This window comes from Chiloscyllium plagiosum, unplaced genomic scaffold (assembly GCF_037043375.1).
Source record: "Chiloscyllium plagiosum isolate Xiang-an unplaced genomic scaffold, Cpla_swu_hap1 HiC_scaffold_42, whole genome shotgun sequence".
In the NCBI taxonomy this organism is placed as follows: Eukaryota; Metazoa; Chordata; class Chondrichthyes; order Orectolobiformes; family Hemiscylliidae; genus Chiloscyllium; species Chiloscyllium plagiosum.
The window spans coordinates 8,756,047-8,781,634 of NW_028270180.1; the positions used below are offsets into that span (position 1 = coordinate 8,756,047).

Genomic DNA, 25,588 nt, shown 5'->3' on the forward strand with positions numbered 1-25,588 from the left:
TGCCGGAGGAAAGATCACAGAAGCGCTTCACAGGAGGCTCCCAAGCACTGAGGATGTCACCTAGACAGGGGACGAAACGTCTGCAACACAAATTCCCAGCTCGGCGAACAGAACCACAACAACAAGCACCCGAGCTACAAATCTTCTCACAAATTTTGAATACCATTAGGCCATTGCTTCCCCACTCCCACCTCATTATAGTATTCTGTCTTAATCATAGAAGAATACATCTACCTTTGGTGCTATCCAAATCCCTCAACGTTCTTCACTTGGTAGAATATGACTGTCTGACCCTACAAAGATTTATCAAGATATTAGTACCCATGCAACTTCTCAGAGTCTGAATGGCAGATGAAGATGAGAATTATTGAGGAAAATCTTACTTGTTCCATTAGCCCCTTTGCTTCCAAAGAACCATGTACAACACATAAGCTCATTGGCCCAACACGATCTAGTTGAGCTCTTCAAGGGTAAGTCGAGCAAAACATTTCAAACCTACAGAACATCATTTTTAAAATAACCGCTCAACTGAGGAGAATGTAGACTTCACTTGAATTTAGTTATGTTGGTCCTCCAATCCCTCGAAGAATAAATATCAACAATGGCACCACCTAGTGGTGGACAGCATGTGATCACATTCAATGTCGTCAATACAATTTGGAGGCTTCAATTTTGAATTGTGTTGAAATCAGATGAGGAGGAAATGTATGATTGAGAGATAAGAATGTGACAAATTCGATACAAAAAAAACAGAGATGAGTAATTAAATGTCCTGTGATTATATTTTGCGAGGATAAATTATGATCTTCCTGCATATCTTTTCAGTTGATCAGAAGTTCAGAAGTTCTCATAGTGATGCATGAAGTGAGCCTGGTCTCTCTTGTTGATTTGCTGACAAGCTTTCTCCACATTTTTGGTCAGTCCTGGTGGTCCACAGCTGAAAACTCCAATTTTTCCCACCTTTTAATAAAGTTTAAACAAATTTAGCTTTGATCCAGTCCAACCCAATAGCATACCACCCTTCCACCCCATTGGCTCACAGCCGACTCTTGTTTTTAAGAATACAAAAGATTTCAAATCTCTGCAGTCACAAAATTCAGCTTCTATCTTCAGCAACTTTCTCCAGCTCCCCTTATTTATCACTGAGACAACATCTAGGCTCAGTCAATCAAGCATGGTGAACAATGATCCCTTACCAGACTGCATAATTCATTGCAGAATAATTGAGCACATGGAACAAGTTGGAAGGTGATGGTGGTTGAAGGGTACATATATGGAGATGGCAGTGGGGTAGGGGTTGAGGAGGGAAGCAATCTATAATTTGTGAAGATTTCCACCTGACTCCAACATGTTCCAGCTACAAATACCTAAGCCTCATTGAGAGTTCAGTTGGGAGCATATCGCTGTTGAGTCAGAAATTTATGGGTTCATGTCCCAGGACTTGAGCATAAAATTCAGCTAGTGGTCAGTGCAGTAGCAAGGAACTGCCAGAGGGTCAGTACTGAGGGAGTGCCGCACTGTCAGAAGGTCACTGCTAAGGGTGTACTGCAATGTCGGAGGGTCAGTGCTAAGGGTGTACCGCATTATTGGAGAATCAGTCCTGAGGGAGTGTTGCAATGCCGCAAGGTCAGTACTGAAGGAGTGCCGCACTGTCGCAGGGTCAGTGCTGAGGGAGTGCCACACTGCCGAGGGTCAGTACTGAGGGAGTGCCGCACTGTCGAAGTTGCAGTTGAAGTCTTAAGCCAGGTTCCACAAAGTGGACAGAAAAGGTCATATTGAACTGTTCAAGAAAAAACAGTAAGTTCTCTTCAGTGTCCTGGCCAATACTGAATTTTGGACAATCTCATTCTGGTTGCTGATGGACACATGTCTACCTCAGAGGATTGTGCAGAGTTGATCTCCAGGATGATTGAGATCATTTAAAGATGATCTTCGGTCAGTAATAGAAGCATCAGTCTCAACATCAAAGAATGTTATAGTAGAGCTTTGAACTAAAGATTATTGTTGATGTCGAACAGCTAACCTCTATTGTGAATCTTCAAACCTGGCATTTTATATAAAAAGTGAATTGATGGTAACTGACAGGAATGTATTATCTTCCCTTCATGATATGCAGCTGTAACTTGCAAAGGTTCCAAACAGAGTAAATAAAGAGAAACTGTTTCCAATAGCTGAACAATTGCTAGCCAGAAATTGAAGTCATTTGACAGAAGAGCCAAAGTTAACATGAGGCAAAACAGGTTTACTCAATGACCTGGAATGCATCAACTGATACGGTGGGAGGTGTATCAGTTTCCTTGCGAATGTGGCCTTCAAAGGAGGTTTGGTTAAATACGCCACCTAAAGGATGAAAATTACCGAGTTGTAGAGAAAAAGCAGAGGAGTGGGACGAATTGGATTTCCCATCATAAGGGTCCAGCACAGAACTGGACCATTTTGTGCTGGACTTTTAAAAATTCTATTCAGTCCGTGTCCTCACCCAATTATTTATTGCAAGTATGAAAGCCCTGTTGAAAGGGGCTAATGAAGGAGTTTAAAACTCAGTTCTCTAACCTGAATGAGACAAAAAGAAGACACAGAGTCAGGACCTTGATCTCGTTGATAGCAGACACAGAATCCTGACAGTGTAGAAGCAGGCCATTTGGCCCATTGAGTCCACACCAATCTTCTGAAAAGCATCCCACCCAATTCCTGTAACTCTGCATTTCCCGTGGCTAATCCACCTAGCCTGTGGATCCCTGGACACTATGGGCAACTTAGCATGACCAATGCACCTAACCTGCATATCTTTGGACTGTAGGAGGAAACCCACGGGGAGAACGAGCAAACTCCACACAGACAGTCCGCCCGAGGATAGAATCAAACCCAGGTCCCTGGTGCTGTGAGACAACAGTGCTAACCACTGAGCTACTGTACTGCCCTTTGCGTAAGGTGTTACTGTCTTAACATGAAAGCAGATACTGAACTCACCTCTGGGTGAACCTCCTGTAGTGAGTTGAAGAATGGTATAAACTGGGGTCTCCCAAAGTGAGTGATAGAACGAAGTCCTGTGAATAGGCTGCGGTTTGACACTTTCTGGAAGTGACGCTCACAGATATACTAAAGGAGACAGAAACATCAGAAAAGTACTAATGACATTAACACCTGAAAGCCAATAAAATGTAAGGATTAAAAGCGTGGACAGTAGCCTTTTTAATTATGGTGATGATTAGTGAATAAAACTAGTCACTCTTAACCATCGAGTTAATTATGAGAAAGTGAGGACTGCAGATGCTGGAAATTCATAGTTAGAAGCGTGGAGCTGGAAAAGCACAGCAGGTCAGGGAGAACCCGAGGAACAGGAGAGTCAGCGTTTCAGGTACTGGCCCTTCATCAGGAAGGGCTTATGGCCGAAACATCAATTCTCCTGCTCCTCGGATGCTGCCTGACCTGCTGTGCTTTTGTAGCACCGCACTTCTGATTCATCGAGTTAACTACAGTACCCCATGTAAAGGTCCTGTGAACATCTGGTTGACCTGTATATTTTGAGCCTTGCAATAGCTGGTTAATACTTGACTTTAAATAATAGAGAATTGAAACTGGTCACTAGTGATCAATTAATCATCATCAACATTTAGAGGCTTCTTGCAGCATAGTGGTGATGTCCCTACCTCTGACCTGGAAGGCCCAATTTCAAATCCTACCTTCACCAGAGGGGTGTCATAGCATCTTTGAACAGACTGATTCGCAACTATCCTTCACCAAGATTTAATCCTCCCTATTTCATGGATTTGCCACCTCAACGTTGGCTGATGTAGCAGAGATGTCCAAGAGTGGTATATAAACTGGCAATTGGTGTATTGGTATGTTGTGGACTGTTCCAAAATCAGCATGTGCACCGTAGCATCAGTATCTAGAAGTAAGTTGTGTTTGGCTTATATTGAATATAGGGCATATGTTAATCTCTGTTGTCTGACCTTTGGAGACAAAGGGAATTTCATCATCAACTTATCAGATCATAAGGCTGCTCTCCGATTACAGAGCAATGATTGATAGTGCTTCAACCAGTGAATTTCCATGCCTCAGGTGAGGGAAGAGGTTGAGAAGCAGAGTCCTTCACTATAACCTCAGCCAGTGTGGGAATGGAACCCACCTTACGCTGTACTGCATGCCCACCATCCAACGGACTGAGCTAAACCAAATCCCTTGGCGGCTAAAGGAATGTCTTACAAACAGGTGAAAAATTTTCTAGCATCTCAGGTCATGGAAATTGTTGTGTTGTCAGTTCACAATTCTCACCAGGAGATGAAACCACAATTACTTACCAACATAGTAGTTCTGAGATCAAATTTTTCAGCGAGTTGGGTAATGTAGATATGGACAGAAACCAGATCATTTTTATCATTCTCCTCAACTTCACGAATTATATCCGCCATCCATTCGAACTGTCGCTGGGTCCGAGTCACCCAGATAAAATAGACCTAGTGGAGAAAAGGGTGAGTACACCTGAGCGTGTGAAAGATTTGGTGCCAAGAATGAGAGATTTTAGAAACAGAGAAAACTTGATGGGTTGTTCACCTTAGAGCAAAGAAAGCCAGAGAGATGTAACAGGAGCGAACAATTATGAGGCATTTCAATAAATAATTAAGAATCATAGAATGGTTACAGCACGGAAGGAGGCCACTTGCCCCATCATATCTATGCTGGCTCTTAGAAGGAGAAATTCATGGAGAGCCACCCATCCCCAGCTTCTCCATTTGACATTGCAGTTCCTTTCTTCCTGATAATAATGCAGTTCCCTTTGAAAGGCCTAATAAATGCATGCTTCAGCACACTCTCTGGCAGCACACCTTCATCCTGATCCTACGCTGCTTGGAAAGGGGGTTTCTCACATCACTTCTGCTTAGACTCAGAGTCGTAGAAATGTCCAGCACAGAAACAGACCCCTTGGTCCAACACGTTCATGCCAACCAGCTATCCTAAATTAATCTAGTCCCATTTGCCAGCACTTGGCCCTTATCCCTCTAAACCCTGACTATTCATATACCATCCAGATGCCTTTTAAATATTGTTATTGTCCCAGCCTCCACCATTTCTTCTGGCAGCTCATTCCATATCGCACCACCCTTTGCATGAAAACGTTGCCCCTTAAGTCCCTTTTAAATCTTGCCCCTCTCTCCTTAAATCTTTGGCCTCTAATTTTGGACTCACCTATCCTGGGGAAAATACCTTGTCCATTTACCTTATCCATGCCCCTCATGATTTTATAAACTTCTATAAGGTCACCCCTCAGCCTCCGACGCTCCAGGGAAAATAGCCCCATCCTATTCACCCTCTCCCTGTAGCTCAACATCTTGGTAAATCTTTCAAGTTCGGAAGACATGAGATATATTTTTGATTAAAATTGCACTGCAGGTTAATAACATTACCAATTTTGGGAAGTTGGATTCTAATATAAAGGTAAATTTTGATTTGCTTTAGTATTGTCACATGTACCTAAGAATAGTCAAGCGTTTTGTTTAGCATGTAGTACAGGAGGTCATAGCATACAAACATACAAAGATCATAGGGTGATTGAACAGAATGTGGATTACAATGTTATAACTGCAAAGAGGGTGTACAAAGAGCAAGATCAACATTAGCTTGAAATTTGAGAGGAGTTTGTCTTCAGTGCTGTGAAGGTCCGATTTTTTTTTAAGACCTGGGTCAGAAAGTCATCTGGAACAGTGAACTAAAGACAGTCTTTCTAAGACATCATTTGATTTAACCTAAACAACTCAATAAGCAACTTGATGAGATAATTGGTACTTATTATTGTCTTGTTTTTCTGACAAGGGAGAGGGAGACTAGAGGCCAGGGAGTAAGTTGAGTTCAGCAGATTCTTACCGATGTCACAAAGCTGGTCTCTTTTACTAAAAGCTGTTCCTTTTCTCAAAGATACTGTGTCATTGATTTCTTTCAGAAGGGTCATAAACCACTCCCATTTCCGAGATGACTAGTTTAGTATAGAGATTAAAGGGTATTGAGAGGCCTTTTTGTTTATATGTGAACAGATGAGACCTCAGGTCAAAGTGGTCATAGAACATAGAACATAGAACATAGAGGAACATAGAAGAATACAGCGCAGTACAGGCCCTTCGGCCCTCGATGTTGCGCCGATCCAAGCCCACCTAACCTACACTAGCCCACTATCCTCTATATGCCTATCCAATGCCCGCTTAAATGCCCATAATGAGGGAGAGTCCACCACTGCTACTGGCAGGGCATTCCATGAACCCACGACTCGCTGAGTAAAGAACCTACCCCTAACATCTGTCTTATATCTACCCCCCCTTAATTTAAAGCTATGCCCCCTTGTAATAGCTGACTCCATACGTGGAAAAAGATTCTCACTGTCGACCCTATCTAAACCCCTAATCATCTTGTACTCCTCTATCAAGTCACCCCTAAATCTTCTTTTCTCCAATGAAAACAAGCCCAAGTGCCTCAGCCTTTCCTCATACGATCTTTCTACCATACCAGGCAACATCCTGGTAAACCTCCTCTGCACCCATTCCAGTGCCTCCACATCCTTCCTATAGTATGACGACCAAAACTGCACACAATACTCCAGATGCGGCCGCACCAGAGTCTTATACAACTGCAACATGACCTCAGTACTCCGGAACTCAATTCCTCTACCAATAAAAGCCAGGTCATGTTTTACAAATAACCTGTATAATCAAAAGGGAGTGATCAGCTCTCTAGCTGAGCAGTTCAGTCCAGAGCTAGTTGGGAGTTCAACAGTGAACTGTGTGGAAACTCTCTCTCTCTCTCTTCTGCCCTTCTAAACTTCAACCTGTAAGCATCTGTTCCATTTTTAAACTGTGGTTTAGAACATAGAACATAGAAACGTACAGCACAGAACAGGCCCTTAGGCCCACAATATTGTGCCAAGACTTAATCCTAATGCAAAATATAGTAACTTAACATACGCACCCCTCAACTCACTGCTTTAAGGGGGTTTGCTTATTAGGACTGTTGTGTATATTTGGAACAGTCTAGTTTGGATAGACTGAGTTCTGTAGATGCTCTTTATTCTGTTCTTTGTTTCATTGTATAATTTTGTGAATACATTTCTGTCTGTTTTAAAACCTAGTAGTTAACCTAGCTAACTTACTCCGGGTAATTCTCATTGCACACTTACCGAAACAAATTGCAAAGTTATGGTCTGGGTGCCTGCACAAGAATGTTTTGAGTGGTCTGGCCTAGTCCATAACATGGGCAGAAGGGAGAGTCTATTTTTGGCAACTTCCAGACCCATAGAACTGGGCAGAAGTCTTAACCTGTTTCAGCAGTACAAGATAACAAGGTTGGGAAAAAAAACCTTTCGCTTTCCTTAAAAAATCAGCCTGTGTGCCTTGGGAAGAAGTGCTGATAATCATATCTGGAGAACGTGCAGAACATTTCTGAAAGAAAACACTTGCAACCTCATCGATTGAGTAAGAATTTAAGGAGTAAAGATGGGAATGCTATTCCACTGGGGTTGTGTATCTGTGCATGATGTTGTTGGGAGAAAGGTTGAATCTTCCTTTTTGATAAGATCTTACCAAATAGTTACACAGATCTTTGATTTCTCTTTGATATAATAAGTCAAAGTACACTGGCAGCCTCTCGATAATATGTTCTGTGACTGATCACTATGGTAAACAAACTGCAAAATAAAAACCTATGGTCTATCAAGCCAGGTTTCACTTTGGAATCTGACTCATTCAGTCTTACCACCATCTGCGATCTTAACCTTGAACAGTGTTTGTTGGAGTGAGTGATGTACTATCCCCCACCTCAGTAAGGGTGGAACACGTTTGTAAAAGAGCTTGCTTTAGCAGATTTCTTTTAGTTACCTTTTTGCAGGCGATCTTGCTGAACATAGATGACTTGAAGACGAGGTCTTTGAGAATTGATGAAAATGGTGTCACACCGATGCCTCCCCCAACCAGAACGGACACCTCAAACTGGTTCCATTCTTGATGACCCTCACCAAAAGGCCCGTCCAGATATATCTGCAGGACACAGGAAAGTTTTGGGTCAGTCAGAAGGCATTTAGTATGCAGTCACTTTGTGATTTGAAAATGTAATTCTTGGTCAAGACCAAGATAATTTTTAAGAAGTTCGCACTTTCCAAGGGATGTAGGCATTGCTGCTCAGGTTAGTATTTGATGCTCATCCCTACTTACCCTTGCACTGAACAGATTGCAAGGGCTATTTCAGAGGGGAGTTAAGGATCAACCACCTTGCTGTAGGCTTGGACTCATTTAAAGGCCAGACCGGGTAAGGACAGTAGATTTCCTTCCCTGAAGGACATGAGTGACCTAACAGCAATCAATGATGGTTGCATGGCACTGTTGATTATTCCAAATTTATTAACTAATCTTAAATTCCCACCAGTTGCCGTGCTGAGATTTGAACCCATGTTCTCAGAACACTAGAAACGAAAACAGGAATTGCTGGAAAACCTCAGCAGGTCTGGCAGCATCTGTGGAGAGAAATCAGAGTTAACTCAGTTCTGAGAAGGGTCACTGGAGAAGGGATGCTGGTTGGGCAGCTCATCATATCTGATTGGCCTATGCATTTCCATGGAGACAGCATCGGGGAAACTATAGATTCCCCAGTTCTTCAGCAATTCACAAAAGGTACAAGAAACATAGTAGGAGTTTAACATTCAGTTATTGAAACAAAGACAGCAATTGCCGGAAAAGCTCAGCAGATCTGGCAGCTTCTGTGCAGAGAAATCAGAGTTAATGTTTTGCGGTCAAACTACCCAGTCCAAAATTTCCCATGGCTGACCCACCTAGCCTGCACACTGTGGGGCAATGTCCCATGGCCAATACACCCTAATCTGCGAATTTTTGGACTGTGGGAGGAAACCAGAGCACCCAGAAGAAACCTATACAGACAGTCGCCCAAGCCTGGAATCAAACCCTGGGTCTGTGAAGCTGGTAAGCTGCAGTGCTAACCACTGAGCCACCCCTGAAGTCCAGCACCTTTTAAAAGCAGTTGGTCAATGTTGAACCACAATTAGAGCTTTGGGGGGAAAAACTGGGAATCAGATTAAATGTGTAGCTCGACCAGAGGATCAACTCTGACAGGGTAGGCTGAATAGCTTCTTCCCATGCTGTATTTCTCCATCAGCTGGGAATTGCCTTGTCACTATTCCACCAGGATCATATTTAAGAGCCTCTCAATCATTTCATTTTGCTAACTTGACTGTTGTTGTGATAAACAATGCCTTCAGTATTGGGTGTGTAGGCCATGGCATCAGAATACGTTTATCATTCTCAAGACAATTAATGAATTTCAATGCAAACTTAGCAATTAAAATTCCATCTGTGGCAAGTCATAGATTAAGTATAGAAGTCAGTTTAGAATAATTTTTACAACATTATGGACCTCACTGTCAGTGCTGGCACTAACAGTGCCCGTTCCTAATTGCTGTTGAGATGTGCTGGCTTGTCACTGACCGCTGAATACAACTACATGTCTTGTTGGGCCATTTCAGGGGATAATGAAATATTCACGCAGTTTTGGTGAGTCTGGAGATCATATATAGGCCAGGCAGGGTAAGGTGAAGAGTTTCCCTATCGCTATAGTTCATAAAGGCATTTTGTGGGCAATAAAATGCTGGCCAGTGATGCTCAGATCACATGAATTAATTTTGAAAAATCTAAAATCATCAAGTTGCTCTCGTGACTTGAGCTATCATAATAGCATTCTTATCTTTATCATTTACAGGTGCTGTACATTTTCATCTGTAACTGCTTTTCCTTTAACTTGACCACACCCGACTTCAGGACGTGACACACAGTCTGCTTATAAGGGTTTGATGCACATTAATAACCAGCAGGTATGATCTTAGGAAGACATGAAATGGAATTGTGTGACTGTTCCTGAATGACACCTTTTCCCATTCTTAAAAGATGTCAGGCTCAAAATGGAAATGTTCAGATGAAATAGGGGAGTCTTTCCTAATCACTATAGCGCCTTGTGGAACTAGCTGTGTGCAAATTGAACACTGAAATACATTTTCCAAACTTATCCCTTTGCAATAAAGGACATTGGTGAATAACTTTAAGCTGAGAATGCATTACATTTACCTTCACTTGCGTATTACCTTTGGGTTGCCTCCGAGATTTCCGACATTCTCCGGTGAGTAGGTTTCTCGTAACTTTGTCGTCCAGGGCCCCACTGCCCTAATATGGAGGCTGAGGGTGTCCTCATTTGGGGCTGAGGTCAGTGTGAAGGGATGATACTCATCAGCACCCAGGGATATACATGCGATACGCACCCACTGCCCAGACTTGTACTCAAAGTCCTGGGGCCGTTTAAATTCAAGGTACGTTACACCTGCAACCAAGGAAAAAAAACAGCTAAGTAGCCGGTGTCAGTGCCTGAAGGTGAGGACCTCAGCGTATCTTCCAACTGTAGCCAGAGTTCAAACATCACTCCCCTAGCTACAATCCCCGTCTGATGTCCTGTGATCAGGATATATGTGACCTCATTGCAAGCTATTCTTCCTTTCTGGGCATTGGTGCCTTTGCATCATTTTTTGCAAACACCCGAAACTTGAGCTTTAATATTGGGAATTAGGTTAGATATCTCTTGATAAGTAATGGATAAAATAAAATCTTAAAAATAACGGTTCCTGCCACACAACACTACAGATACTATAGGTTTACCCATATATCATGTAATTCCAAATGTAAAGGTAAAGTCACCAGAGTCTCATCAGACCCTAGTCTGTTCTCTCGTTAGAGAGAGAGAGAGAGACATGAATGGTGGTGGTTGAACCTAAGGGTCACTACGCCCCAGATGAGTGGAGAGATTGAGATGCAGAGTCCTCAATGATAACCTCTGCCAGTTTAGGAATGGAACCCATGGCAGCATGATGACTCAGTGGTTAGCACTGCTGTCTCACAGTGCCAATGAGCTAGGTTTGATTCAAGCCTCGGGCAACTGTGTGCATGTTCACCCCGTGTCTGCGTGGGTTTCCTCCGGTTGCTCTGGTTTCCTCTCACAAACCAAAGATGTACAGGTCAGGGTGGGTTGACCATGGGAAATTGCCCCATGGTGTCCAGGGATGTGCAGGTTAGGTGGGCTAGCCGTGGGAAATGCAGGGTTACAGGGATAAGGTGGGGAGGATGCTGTTTGAGGGTTAGTGTGGATTTGACAGGCTGAATGGCCTGCTCCTACAATATAGGAGTTCTATAATCCATTACAATCTATAATCCAGGTTGGTGTCACCCTGCATTAAAAACCAGCCGTCCAAGTGAATCCATCGCTAGCTCCATATGAAGCTTACACCGTCTTCTATAATAAATATGGGCTCAAAGGCCAGTCTCAGTCATGGTGACTGTGAGACTAACATCAATTGTTAAAGAAGCCCATCTGGTTCTCTAATGTTCTTTAGTGAAGGAACTTGCCCTCCTTACCCAGTCTGATGTTCAGCTGACTCCCGACCCACCACAATGTGGTTGACTCTTATCTGCCTTCTGAAATGGCCTAGCAAACCCCTCAGTTCAAGAGTATTTAGGATTGAGCAATACATGCAGGCCTTGCCAGTCGTGACCACCTCCCATTAAAAACAAAACAAAATTAAATAAATATACCAGACCAAAACACATACATTACCCAGTCCCATATCTGCTATGTCATGTTATGAGTAATCATTATTTATCTACAGTAAATTACAAAGTTACAGATATTACATTTTATCTCACAACCTTGTTTTATTGGTGCTAATTAAGGGAGATTGGCATTTAAATTAATCATCTCATGTTTGTCTGGTCTGTGATGACATGTAACACATCAATACCATTCAGGTTATATCATTACTAAAAAAAAGTATAACAATATGCTCATTATTAATTACTCAACAACAAGTTCCACTGAACATGTTAGTGATTGATATGGTTTTATTGTAATAATTCCAGGGAAGCACAGTCCAACCGAGCTCGTAGCTAAATTCACCAGCATATCAAACAAAGTTGGTTCCCCTGAACAACTGATAAGGGTCTGAAAGTTACGACAGCATTTTTAATATTGTCACAGAGTCATGCAGCACGAAAACAAACACTTCGGTCCACATAACCCCAAACTAAACTAGTTCTACCTGCTTGCTCCAGGCCCATATCCCTCCAAACCTGTCCTATTCATGCACTTATCTAAGTTTCTAAACTTTGTGACTGTGCCTGCATCCACCACTTCCTCAGGAAGTTCATTCCACAAGCGAACTACACTCTGTATAAAAAAATTTCCCCTCATGTCTTTTTTAAATTGTCTTCTTTCACCTTAAAAAATATGCCCCTTAGTCACAAAATCCCCCAACCTAGGGAAAAGATACCTACCATTAACCATATCTATGCTCCTTATGATTTTATAAACTTCTACAACATCATCCCTCAACAATTCCAAGACATGGCCATACACACATGACCAACTATGTTCTTGAAAGCTTGAAGTATAAAAGTCTAAAGGTGGGAAGGAAATCGTTGGTCTTTTGGTCTCCGTGTGGATAGCAAAGTGGAACAGATTCTGGAAGCAGAGAGGGGAAGAGATGGGAGTGGGTAATGTTAAGCAGATGAGATCGTCATAACTGATCAGAGACCATCAGCAACATTATATCATGTGGCACAGTGAGCACATGTTTGGTTTCCGTGGTCAGTCCCACTCCCCTGCTCTATCCCTAGGACCCTGCCAATTCATTTCCCTCTCAGTCTCAGTCCAATTTGTTATTGACGTTGGGGAGGAGTTTGAAACGAGGGTCATGATGATCTCTGTGGCCTCATATCTCCGATTGTAGGCAACCGGGGAGCTTGATGGAACAATGAACATCAAGATTTGAGAACAGAGAAAAACTAGGTTTATCTGAGGTGATGTTATATTGGATAAAAATATGTCTCAACAAATCTGATTAAGCATATTAGTTGCTTGTTGTGTGAGGCTATCACCAGATTGGGATAATGGTTTCAGATATGACATTTAAAATTGTCTTCAGAACTCAAAGATTGCCTCTGAATGTTTTATTCACTGCTACCACTTGTACAGGACCTTTGTGTGAGGAGTCAATGGTGATAGCTTAGTGCATCACAAATATGGGTTGTGATTCTCAGTAAGGGGGTGTGAGTTTTAAGATCATGAGCTCCAAGGCAGAATTGCCTGCTATGGAGCCCAGAGGAAGTGAAGTGTACAGCGTAAAAGTCACAATGAGGTAGGCACTTAGATCCTGCACAGGGACAATGTTTTTAGATCAAGGTATTGCACAAAGCAAAGAGGTCCTTTGAGGCTTTCACTGAATGCACAAGTATGAACAGGAGGAGGCCATTCAGCCCGTCAAGCTTGGTTTGCCATTCTATCAGATCATGAACGAGAGATGATTGCTTTGAAACAAAAAATTAACGGGGTCAGTACTGAGAGTATGTTCCACTCATCTAGGACCAGAGAGCAGAGTCTCAGAATAAAGGGGCACCAATTTCAGACTGAGATGAGGAGGAATTTCTTCTCTCAGAAGGCTGTGGGTCTTTGGAACTCCTTGCCGCAAAGAGCTGTGGGGGCAGAGTCCTTGTGTATATTTAAGGCTGAGAGAAATGGATTCCCGATCAGTCGGGGAGGGACGGCTTATGGGGAAACACAAAGAAGTGGACGTGAGGAAAAACTGGATCGACAAGAATCTATTGATTCAAGGGGTTGAATGGCCTACTCCTGTTCCAATTACTTATGGGCGCATCTCTATCCACCTGTAATTTCACCAAATCCTTTACCAAAACAAAAATATCAGTTTGAAGTTTTCCAAGCAGCCTTTGCAGAGCCAAAGACAGAAGAAGCACAGCAGGTCTGGAAGCATCTGTGGACAGAAATCAGAGTTATCGTTTCGGGGTCCAGCGACCCTTCCTGAGAACCCAGCTTTTTGGAGCGGGGGGAGAGTTTTGCATTTCTGTGAAATTACATTTTGAGTGAAGTAATTTTGTTATGTCACCCATTACGTGGCTGAGCTCTCGCTTTAAGGTCTTTTCCCCCTTGATCTACATTCCCCAATGAAAGGATATTGCTTCTCTATAACTTATCAAATCCTTTCAACACTTCAGACAAGTCAATCCTTAACCTTCAATACTCAAAGTAGGTACAAGCCTAAATCATTCCATTCTATCCTCAAGAACTTAGTACAACAGCAGGCAAGGTGAGGATTAATACTTGGCACTATGGTACCTGAGGGCAGCAATTCAGCTTTGACTACTGTGACTTCCTTCTTCTTCCTGCTGAGGCTGATGAGTTTGTCACACAAGTAGATAAGTCCAGGCGCAATGAAGTACAAGTAGAAACTCTGTTGTTGGATCAGATTCGAACTCCCGTGAATGAGAATCTGTGAGAGACGAACAAATGAAATGGAGTGTTGGGAATGAAGCTTAAAAATCTGGGTCTGCACAATTTTCGGGGGAAAAAAGTCCATGCCATATCTATCCCTAGTTGCCCTTGAGAAGGAGCTGCCTCCTGGAACAACATAAGATGAAGGTAAACCCTGTGAGGCTGTTAGGGATGAAATTTTACACGGCAATATTAAAGGTATGATTGATTGGGTTACAACCCCCATGGGGGATCGTTCAACCAAAGTAGCCATCCCCCCGCAAAACTTACTGACATGTTCATGCTGCATGTAGCTTTTATCTTAAAACAAATTCCTGCAAATTTAATGTGAATTGACAGGAAAATTGTGGGCTGCACGAACAATAAATTACACATGGAGTAGCCGATACAACAAAGACTATCTGGCATCACTGCATTGCTTCCAGGTCAAAGGCCAGCAGAATACGTCTGTAAATCAGAATAGTATACACCCTTACTCTTCTGGGCAGTGAATATTCTGTAAGTTGGTCTTCTCACCACTCCAGTCCAACTTAAGAAATCAGAGCATGATACAGACTGTTCAGGTCGTTATGCCTGCTCTGTCATTCAGTCAGATCAAGGCTGATGTGATTGTCATGATAACTACACTTTCTTGCCCATTTCTATAATCCTAGACTCCCTTGTAGAGCAAAACTCTGTCTCGTGCAACCTTGAATTTGATTCGATTTGATTTATTGTTGTCACATGTACCTAGCTACAGTGAAGAGTTTTGTTTTTTCAGCAGTACAGGCAAATCATTGAATCATAAAATCTGGGAACAACAAACCCACACTGACTCTCCAAAAAACATGCCTCCCCCCAACCCCCCAGACTCATCCCTATCCCTGTAACCCTGCTTTTTCATGGCCAATCCACCTAATCTGCACATCTTTGGACTGTGGGAGGAAACCGAAGCATCCGGAGGCAACCGGGATGTGCAAACTCCCAAGGCTGGAACTGAACCAGGGGATTCCTGGCACTGTGAGGTTGCATTGCTACCCACTGAAACACTGCCATCCCATACAAAATGCATTAGGGTTAAAGAACACAGCGAGGAATACAATGTTACAGCTGCAGAGAAGGTGTACAGAGAGTGAGATCAACGTTAGGTTTAAAATTTGAGAGGTCCACTCAGATGTCTAATAACAGCGGGGAAGAAGCTGTTCTTGAGACTGTTAGGCATATATCTTTAAGCTTTTGCATCTTCTGCCCGACGGAAGAGATTGGAAGAGATTGTAACCGGGGTGGGAGGGGTCATTGATGATGTTGGCTGCCTTCCTGAAGCAGCAGGAAGTATAAATAGATGAAATCTGTATAACGATGAAAAGATGCAAAGATTTGACGTTAAGGTAAAGGATCAGGATTATGTTAAGGACATACCAGCTGTAGATGTTCAAGAAGGTGACCCAATCATTAGCTTCTCAAGCTAAACTGATAAGCAGTACATATAGTTTATGAGTGACAATAAGTGATAGCCATAGCATAAGGCTGACTTAAAACAAAATTGTGATCAGAGCAGCAAAGTCACATTTGCAAACACATGGTGGTTCGAGTATAAGCATAATTACCAGAATGTACAGAATGACGTAGAGGTGGTGAGTCACCCAGAAAGCTCGGAAGCTCATCCGACGGAGCTGGCGTGAGGCGAAGACGTACATAATCGCCATGACAACAAGAAGTAGAACGCCGGTCATTCCTAAAATTGAAAACATTTAACAATATTACATTCTCTCCCTCTACTCCCTCAATTCCTATGCAATGCCCCACATTCATTAGTTCCATTATCAAAACTGCCGGCGATCTCTAGACCAACTTGCCTAAATGTCATACACACATTGACACGGGAGCGTTGTAAAACACATTTTACACTGAGCCAGATAAGGAGATATTACAGTGGGTTTGCAAAAACAAGTGCAAATAGAGATTTTTAAGGATGATCTCGAAGGGGGTAAAGAGTCGGAGTTTTAGAGAGGGAATTCTAGAGTTTAAAGTTTGGGTTTCCGAAGGTTTAAGTCACCTTTAATGCTCATGAATAATGGAATGCTTATGTGATATTTGTAATGAAACATGTGTAATTTATTTACATGACAATGTTATGTTTGGAGTTTGGATTTTATTCTAGTGGCATATAGGTATTGATTATTTATTTGAAGGGCTTCCTTTGAAATGAAGCAAGGTCAGCAAGTCTTTCGGGAACAGTGACCTAATCGGGTACGGGTCGGAGAGCAGGTGACTGCAATCAAGGGCTTGGGTGACATCCTCAAGTGTTAATGGAATAAGTTGTTTATACTGTGGGGTTTGTGACAGGTAAGGTGAAAGTGGGTACTGCAGATGCCGAAGTTTAGAGTCAAGATTAGAGTGGCGCTGGAAAAGCACAGCAGGTCAGGCAGCATTCGAGAAGCAGGAAAATCGCGTTTCGGGCAGGAGCCCTACATCAGGAATGAGAAATTTGTGCCTCAGGAATTTGTGACAGCTTTGTATTCAGCTTAGAATCAAGTTATTTTACAATTGAGTTCAGGAAACAGTAAAGTGGTTGCCAGCAGCAATTATAGCTTCTCTCTTAGAAAGGAGACTTTCAGGGCATCAGTCACCCTAGCAGATGTTAATTTGTGCAGCTTCCCAAACCAGGAGAGTTTGGTTAGAAATCATTGCTTAGAAATTGGTTAGAGTTTGGTTATTAGAACTAAGAAATGTTAGGCTCTCCGATTTGTGGAAGGGTTGATGTTGGCAGTTTGGGAAAAGGTTCATTGAATTGTCTCCATTTTCCAAAGCCAATGCAATGTTAGGAGTTGGTGAAGTGAAACCCTAAAGGGTTGCGATAGGAATAGAATTCCTCTGGATTTGAGTTTATGCAATGGATAGAGTCGGGAAACAGGTTGGAACTTTGTTTCACTGTATTTTAAGATCTTTCTAACTATGGTTTATATCTAGAGAACTTTGTTTTTATTTATTTCTTCTGTTGTTCAAGAAACTCCACAGCTCATGTGACAATGTTTTGATGAATAACTACCAGAACCTATGACCTATCAAGCTAGATTTCAGAAATCTGACTTGGCAGATTATAGGTTCTGTTGGATATTCTGAGATCTAATTTGACTAGTTGTAACATCAGCTGATATTAGAACAGGAGTAAATTCTGAAGCTAATGCACGGTTCAAAATGTTCTAACACATCTGTGTATTGTATATCGTGTTCCTTTTACATGTATGAAAGAAACACACTGGATGGTCACAAGGTCATTGATGAAATAATCCCTCTTTATGTTGATATTCTAGTCACTCAGAAACAACGGTAACAGTTACCTGGAATCGTCTCAAAGAACCACCAGTAATATTTCTGTGGGAGCTCTGATCTGCAAGACAAAAATAAAAAGAAATGTAAATTCAAATTTGGATCCTCTGCATCTCACTTCAGACACCAGTCACTAGCAATGTGTCTCTTGTTAAATGTGGTCACATTATTATCTATTTCGCACAAATCTGCAGAATATTTGAACTAATGAGACCAGATTTTATTTTACAAGAAGGCAGACAAGACTTTAACCTTTCCTTTCAGCTGCAAGAGTTTCAGTGCAGGACTGAAATGAGCCTGAAAATCATGGGGAATTCTTTTATGTGTCTCATGGTCTCAGTGCCATTTACCTTCCAGTTTCTGTACTTCTGTTCAATCGTAAGTGGAAGGAAAATTGATGCATAAATTGGACTAGCGCTGCCAATGTTGACAAATGAACCTGTATCAAAAATCATCCTTTCAGAACCAATTGTTTCGAAACAAAGCTGTGCCTTTTTCACCAGAGAGATTAAAGGTTTGAAACCCACTTTGTAGTGTTCCATTTATTTTGGAAGTCAAACCATTTGTACCTTCTTTCTCAGTGCGTTTTTTGAAAGGAAGTGTGACTCACAGCGCCACCACCCCCCAGCATGCATATAACAAGGAGGCAGGTCCGAATCCACCCCCTAATGAGAATGGGGATTAAACCCCATGTCACTGGCACCAATCTGATGCACAATGGCCATTCAGCACCAGAGAAGTCAGGAGCTCTGGAGAATGATGTTCTTTTCACCACATGGCTGAACAGGAATCTCTCACTATGGGCTTGTGTTGGAAGGATTTGTAGGTTGATCCTCTGCCTGTGTAGCCACATGATGAATGCATTTTCCTTGTCCATCAGGTCCTGGAATGGGACTCAAATGTGGAGCTCCTCGCCCAGAGGCTGGGGGACTCTCCACTGCTTGAACAAAGCCTCCTGGATTGTGTCTGTAGCTTGGCAACCTTTCTCTGGAGCTGTTGCGGTTTTAGGTACCACTTCCAAATCTAGCTATATAGACCAGAGTATGACTCCACACTTGACCCAGACTCAATCCAATTCAGGTTACCTCACGGAGGCAGAGGTTGGGGAGAAGGCTGCATAGCTCAGCCAAAACGTGCTGAGACACGTCTTGCATTAAGGTGCAGAGATGGCAGTACTGTCAGAACAGTGTTAGCACTGGTACTGTTTGCTGTGTGGAATTTAGAGGGTGTCACTGACTGATATGAAGTGTAATCCAGTCTGGCTCGCTCTACTGCAATTGGAATTTTAACATTGAGACACTGAATTGTCATGTGCAGCTCATGCAGATCAAGAATTTTAATGTCTGTGAAAAAGAAACCCAAGAATAATTTAATTGTTAATTACAAGGCCCTGGATTGAGAGTGCCCCAGTGATGTGCATCGATCAATATTACAGAATTGGTGGCTTCCACTGCCAATAGGGGCCCAGTCAATAAGAAGCTCTGGACTATAAGGCTTCCTTTGATCTCTAATCCAATATTCTACAATAGTAGCTTTGTCCTCTGTGTCCACACACTGAAGCCGCCCCATCCTGTGTTTGTTCTGCCTCCCTTTTTTCCCTGCTGGCCTCCCTCACTTGCTTGGCCAGTTATAAACACTCGGTCATTCACTGAAACCCAAGTCAGCTGATTAGAAGCCTTTCCAAGGGTCAAGGGTGTCTGGGGAGATGCGATCTGGAACTTACCCATCATCGAAGAACACACTGGGGAACAGGCAGGCAAGGCTGCTGAGGGAACTGACACAGAATGAGTAGACATTCACACCATGTCCAGCACTGTGTAAAACTGGGGGAATCAAGAGAAATGTTACAATAGTAAGCAACCATTTCATTTACAGCCTTCATACAATATAATAAAGTTATCTTTGTCCCAGAAGTGTTCTCTCTTCTTAGCGAGAGACTCCTTGTGGTGGTTTAACCTGAAGGTCCCTACGCCTCAGGGTGAGGGGAGAGGTGGAGTAGGAGAGTTCTTCATGGTACCCTTAGCTGGTTCGGGGAACTGAACTGTCAGTGTCACTCTGTATTGCAATCTAACCATCCAAGCTAACTGACCCCCTATGCTACACATAATGCAATAAATAATATGTACTGCAGTGTCATATCCCTGCGATAAGTTGTAATACTCTCTATGTCTCCACTATAAGTATTAGCCAAGAAACAAACAGTTTGAAAGAATACATCAAGTAGATTAGGTGAAGTAGTGTGGAAGATAGATTCTAGATACAACCATGAACTAGGTACAAATAGAGGCCATTCAGCCCTTCAAGTCTCCTCCACTATTTTATAAGATCGAGACTGATTCGATTATGGCCTCATCTCTACTCTCCTCTCTGCTGCCGACAGCCTTTGACTCCCTTATTAATTAAGAATCTATCTAACTCAACCCTGGACACCAGTCACACCATTGTTGATGTCTTCTCTAAGCCTCTCTTTACAGTAAATCATTCTGAACCCTCCCCATTGCTTCTAACTAATAAAGGTCTGATGTGGAAATCTCCCCTGGTGCCAAGAATTATCAGCCATGCCCCATTGAGCCTTAGAGTCTAGCTACGGGAAATTTCTTGCTTTCTTCTGGAGCTGTGCTTTGGGTTAAAAAGCTTTTACTGACCTTGAAGCTTCCCTCGGTACCAACAAGTGGTCTGTAATTGTCTACAGGTTTCTATAACACTTAAACATCATAGGCATCATGGAGCAGAACAATTACACAGCAAGAGGCCATTTGGCCCAACTGATCTGAGCTGGTGTTTATCCTCTCCTCATCTCTCAATATTCCTCCAATCATTTCTCTTTCATTTGCCTGTACAGAAATCGCACTTTACTGAAAAAGGGAAACTTTTTAAGCAAAAATGTTTTGTCTTGCAATCATCAGGACCAACGCAAGAATACCAAATTTCAAACAATCACAATGAGAGAAACAGGAACTGCTTGACTGGGAAGCCAACACAGTGGCATTGCTAAACAACAGCTGTCTACAGCCTCTCCAAACTCTTGGCTAGTTTAATATAAAAGGAGAGTTTGAACATCTAATGTTTAGGGAGAATGTGTCATTATGTACATCAGTTCTAGCAAGTACAAATAAGTATCCATTACGAACTTGACTGATTATGCTAACTTGTTAGTATGCCTATCGGCGTATGCGAGTTTGTTCAGCAAATGTCACCCAATCGTGGAATCACATTGAGCAGCAGATATTTTGATTTGGGTTTTGGAAACATGGGCTGGCTGAAGACATTCTGTTCTCTGCCAATAACAAACTGAAGGTGCACGCTGTTTAATTTAATCAGCTAATTACTGCTGCAGTTTTTTTAGAATTAGAATCCCAACAGTGTGGAAATAGGCCCTTTGGCCCAAGAAGCCCACACTGACCCTCCGAAGAGTAACCCGCCCAGACTCATCCCCCAACCCTATTATTCTACATTTACCCTTGACTAATGTACCTAACCTACACATCTGTGAACACTAAGGGCAATTTAACATGGCCAATCCATCTGACCTGCACATCTTTGGATTGTGAGAGGAAACCGAAGCGCCCGGAGGAAACCCACGCAGACACGGGGAGAATGTACAAACTCCACACAGAAAGTTACTCGAGGCTGGAATCGAACCTGGGACCCTAGTGCCATGAGGCAGCAGTGCTAACCACTGAGCCCCATGCTACCCGTATGTAAGGTGACTTACATAAAAGCATCACAATAGCACATAACACTGTTCAACGGTGTGCTAGGCAGAACACTGACAGCATGTTTCTCTTTCTTACTCTTTAATGAACTTTCACCTCAAGTACAATTGACTACCACAGTTCCTTTCAAAGCTGCCTTTTGGTGCGTGAGTCTCGGGAGTGTAATGTTCTTGTGCACCTTAATGGGCTCTAGATATGAACCAAGGAAAATGCTAGCGATATCACAAAGAAAGCAAACTAACTTGCAAGTACAACAGCCGACATTGCAACCCAACGATGGAAGTCCACAGCAGCATCGAAGGGAATGTAATGGTTGAGGAAGGTTTCACGCAGGAAAGTGATGAGGTTACGACACATCGTAAGGAGGATGTAGGAGTACATGAAGGAGATGCTGGCTGCTGAGCCACGTGAAATGATAATGCCAATGTATGTAGTTTGTGGGATCCCAGTCGTCTCTGCACCAATTGCATAGTCTGGACAAAAGAGAAAAATGAACCTTAGAAAATTGACTGAGTACAAATTAAATTTGCATGGATTATAACTTCAAATAAATGGACTTGAGAGGATAAGGCTTCACTATTTCCCAGTTCTAAGAGACCAGGAGGTACGTTTACTCATCTTACAAAGAGACACTCAAAAACAATGAATTGCTTCCCGCTACAGTAAAGATGTTGTGATACTTGAAAGGGATTCAGAAATGATTTGCAAGGATTTTGCCAGGGTTGGAAGGTTTGAGGTATAGGGAGAGGATGAAGAGGCTCGGGCTATTTTCCCTGAAGGGTCGGAGGCTGAGGGGTGACCTTACAGAGGTTTGAAAATCATGAGGGGTATGGATAGAGTGAATAGCCAAGGTCTTTTCCCCAGGGTAGGGGAGTCCAAAACTAGACAGCACAGGCTTAAGGTGAGAGGGGAAAGATATAAAAGGGACCTAAGGGGCAACCTTTTCATGCAGAAGGTGGTGCGTGTCTGGAATGAGCTGCCAAAGGAAGTTGTGGAGGCTGATACAGTCACAACATTTGAAAAGCATCTGGATGGGTACATGAATAGGAAGGGTTTGGAAGGATATGGGTCAAATGCTAGAAAATGGGTTTAGATTAGTTTATGATATCTGGTTGGCATGGACAAGGTAGACTGAGGGGTCTGCTTCCGTGCTGTATATCTCTATGATTCTATAATTACCTACTTCCCATGTGTCAACCGGCATACATTACACGGTGCCTGATTCCAATTTCTATTATATTTAATGAACAAAAATCAAGCAACAATATTGACTGTGAGTTAATTACAGCAAACCTCAAGAGCAGAAGAAAAATCAGATCCATGCTTTCTGCAATTTCAGTCTTCATTGATTTAGCATAAATTAGATATTATAGCATGGAACAACATCAGAAACTCTACAGTGACTATCCATCACTCCAGAGTGTAAAAACCATGTTAAGAAAGGTACTAACCCTCAGTCTTGAGGAAACAGACACTGATATTACAATGGATAAATAAATAATGTCTTTGTTCTCACATACTACACAGTTAATATGACAGTGCCTTAAGTGAATCGTTAACACTGTTCACAGCACACCTGTCATACTCTGATGTCAGACTGATTACAATTTTGAGATTTATTAGATTGCAGTGTTTTGGGATTTTGTCTTTATTTTACAGTGAAATAAAGGGAAGATGAAGTCCTGCAGGCTGTATTACAGCAAGCTTGGACAGTTTGATTATTAGAGATTAGGGCGTGTCCAGACTGTCTTACTGGGAAGAAGCTGCAAAGTGTTTATATGGGGGAAATCCTCAGTCTATCCATGGTAAGTAACACAGGCCAACATTGTGAACAGCCGACAGACTGTGTCTCTGAAGTTCCACAGAAGTGTCAGGAAGTTTGCCTTGTAAACATTGTACTTTAAACCATCCATTTACTTACAAGATAGAAGATAGTTGGGTGTCAAAGATGACCAGCCAGTGTTTCTACTTGGGTACAAGGCCCAGGTAATTCACACTGCCATAGTGTCATGGGCAGCTTTATGTGTTCTGTTTATCAGCAATGAACAGTATATGGTGTGGTATTTAAGAAATGTATGTTTGCTATCCCCTAGAATGTAGAGACCCAAATTAAATGATTTCAGCAGCAAGCCACTGTAATCTCAGGACATATGTACTTAGACAGCCTTTTACAAGATGATCAGAAGATTAGATAGGGTAGACCGTGAAAGTCTTTTTCCTAGGATGATGACGTCAGCGTGTACGAGGGGGCATAACTACAAATTGAGGGGTGATAGATTTAAGACAGATGTCAGAGACAGGTTCTTTACGCAGAGAGTGGTAAGGGTGTGGAATGCATCACCTGCTAATGTGGTTAACTCAGCCACATTAGAGAGACTTAAACAGTCCTTAGATAAGCACATGGATGATGATGGGATAGTGTAGGGGGACGAGCTGAGAATAGTTCACAGGTCGGCGCAACATCGAGGGCCGAAGGGCCTGTTCTGAGCTGTACTGCTCTATGTTCTATGTTCTTTCCTTTGCATTTAGTTGTGGCTGAAAGAGTCAGGTCATGGTAAACAAATGTAGTTTCTGAACATTACAACTGTGCTACAGCCTTCTAGATCATCCATAAACAACACTAAGGAGAGTGGCTAGCTAAACCTAATACATAGAATTTAACAGAACAGAAACAGCCCACCCTGTCCTCACCAGACTTGTTTTATTCAGTCACAGGATATGACTGTCACTGACAAGGCTGCCAACATTTACCTGTACTTCGACACATGTCATCGACTGCATCCTTTGCACCAGATGTGCTCTCCTCTGCATTGGGGAGACAGGACACCAACTTGCGGAACATCTCTGTGACACCCACCCTAACCAATCCCACCGCCCTCCGTGGCTGAACACTTTTACTCCCCCTCCCACTCCACCAAGGACATGCAGATCCTGAGCCTCCTCCATCGCCAAACCCTAACCACCCGCCAGCATTTACTGTCCGTGTCTAATTGCCCTTGAACAGGAGCTGATGAGCCACAACAATACATGTGTTATACGTACACCCAGTGTGCTGTCAGAGAGGGAATTCCTGGATTTTGACCCAGCGACACTGAAGGAACGACAATATATTTCCAAATCAGGCGGCTTGGAGGGGAACTTGCAGATGGTAGTGTCACCATCTATCTGTTGCTTTTGTCCTTTGAGCTGGTATTGGGTCATGGGTATGGAGGAAGGAGTCTTGGTGAGCTGTTGCTTCCTCAAGTGTTACCTATCAAACCTGATTAACCAACCCTTGCTTCATTATCTCACTTAGCCTTCAATGCATCTTTGCTACCCGTTTCACCGGGTGCGGGTATCCCAAGTCAATCTGACGAGACACTGGAAGGTGGCACTTACGATAGGCTCGTTCCACAAACACGCCAGCTGCTATACCGTAGAAGATCAGAACACAAACTATGTGACGCCGGTAGTTCTCAATGAAACGTTTAAACTGTTGAACTTTCTGGTGCACTTTGCTCCGATTGTACTTTTCCCGCTTTGCTTCAGTGTAGGGCCTGGGGCGATGGTGAGGAGATCTACAAGAGGTTGCAAAACAGCAGGTTGTTATTATTGCACATGCTGTTGATCTGTCTGGTTTGTTTCCTTCCTTGCTGCCCCATTTTATTTTTGCCCCTCCCCTACTCAAGGCCAGAGACGGTTAAAAGTTCTGCATTTGGTGGCTGTCCTTCACCAGATGGACATTCCAGACCGAGCCCAGGCCGTCAATGACAGTGTGCTATTTAACTCTGGAGGGCACTTGAAGAGTTCACAACTGCCTCTGAGTCTTTACTCATTTGAATTTCACTGCCCCTGCATTTTTTTCAGACTAGCAATGAGGAGCATGCTCATGGATATTGCAGACCAGCAATGAGGAGCAGGAAGCCTGACTGATATTCCCTCAGCGTGATTGAGGTCCCTGCAGTTCCAAGCTCAAGTCGTATCGCAGGACAAGGTAGTCAAGGAAGGTGTCTTCGTAATGTGGCTAAACAGACTGAGAACCAAATGACAGACAGTGAGACAGGGAGAGATTCCTGACCAGCTCCACATTACAGAGAAATTGGAGCCTCTGCCAACCCTACAGCAACTCAGTCACATTGTCCAAGTTTAAGAAGTAATTGACACTCATGGTGGCTCAGTGGTTAGCACTGCTGCCTCACAGTGCCAGG

General features: G+C 42.8%; 1 protein-coding gene across 3 annotated transcripts in view; it reads right to left on the reverse strand.

Moving 5' to 3' along the window:
• The window catches only part of duox (dual oxidase), a 91,175-nt gene continuing 65,587 nt past the window's right edge, over window positions 1–25,588 (reverse strand). For all 3 annotated transcript variants that reach the window (XM_043680278.2, XM_043680277.2, XM_043680276.2), the window contains exons 24-34: window positions 24,780–24,958; window positions 21,644–21,874; window positions 19,409–19,508; window positions 17,697–17,746; window positions 15,963–16,090; window positions 14,221–14,374; window positions 10,130–10,362; window positions 7,863–8,021; window positions 4,305–4,460; window positions 2,971–3,099; window positions 1–960 (exon numbers count right to left, since the gene is read on the reverse strand). In XM_043680278.2, the coding sequence (XP_043536213.2) occupies window positions 838–960; window positions 2,971–3,099; window positions 4,305–4,460; window positions 7,863–8,021; window positions 10,130–10,362; window positions 14,221–14,374; window positions 15,963–16,090; window positions 17,697–17,746; window positions 19,409–19,508; window positions 21,644–21,874; window positions 24,780–24,958 (1,642 nt within the window). In that variant the 3' untranslated portion in view covers window positions 1–837. The remainder of the gene's footprint in view (window positions 961–2,970; window positions 3,100–4,304; window positions 4,461–7,862; window positions 8,022–10,129; window positions 10,363–14,220; window positions 14,375–15,962; window positions 16,091–17,696; window positions 17,747–19,408; window positions 19,509–21,643; window positions 21,875–24,779; window positions 24,959–25,588) is intronic.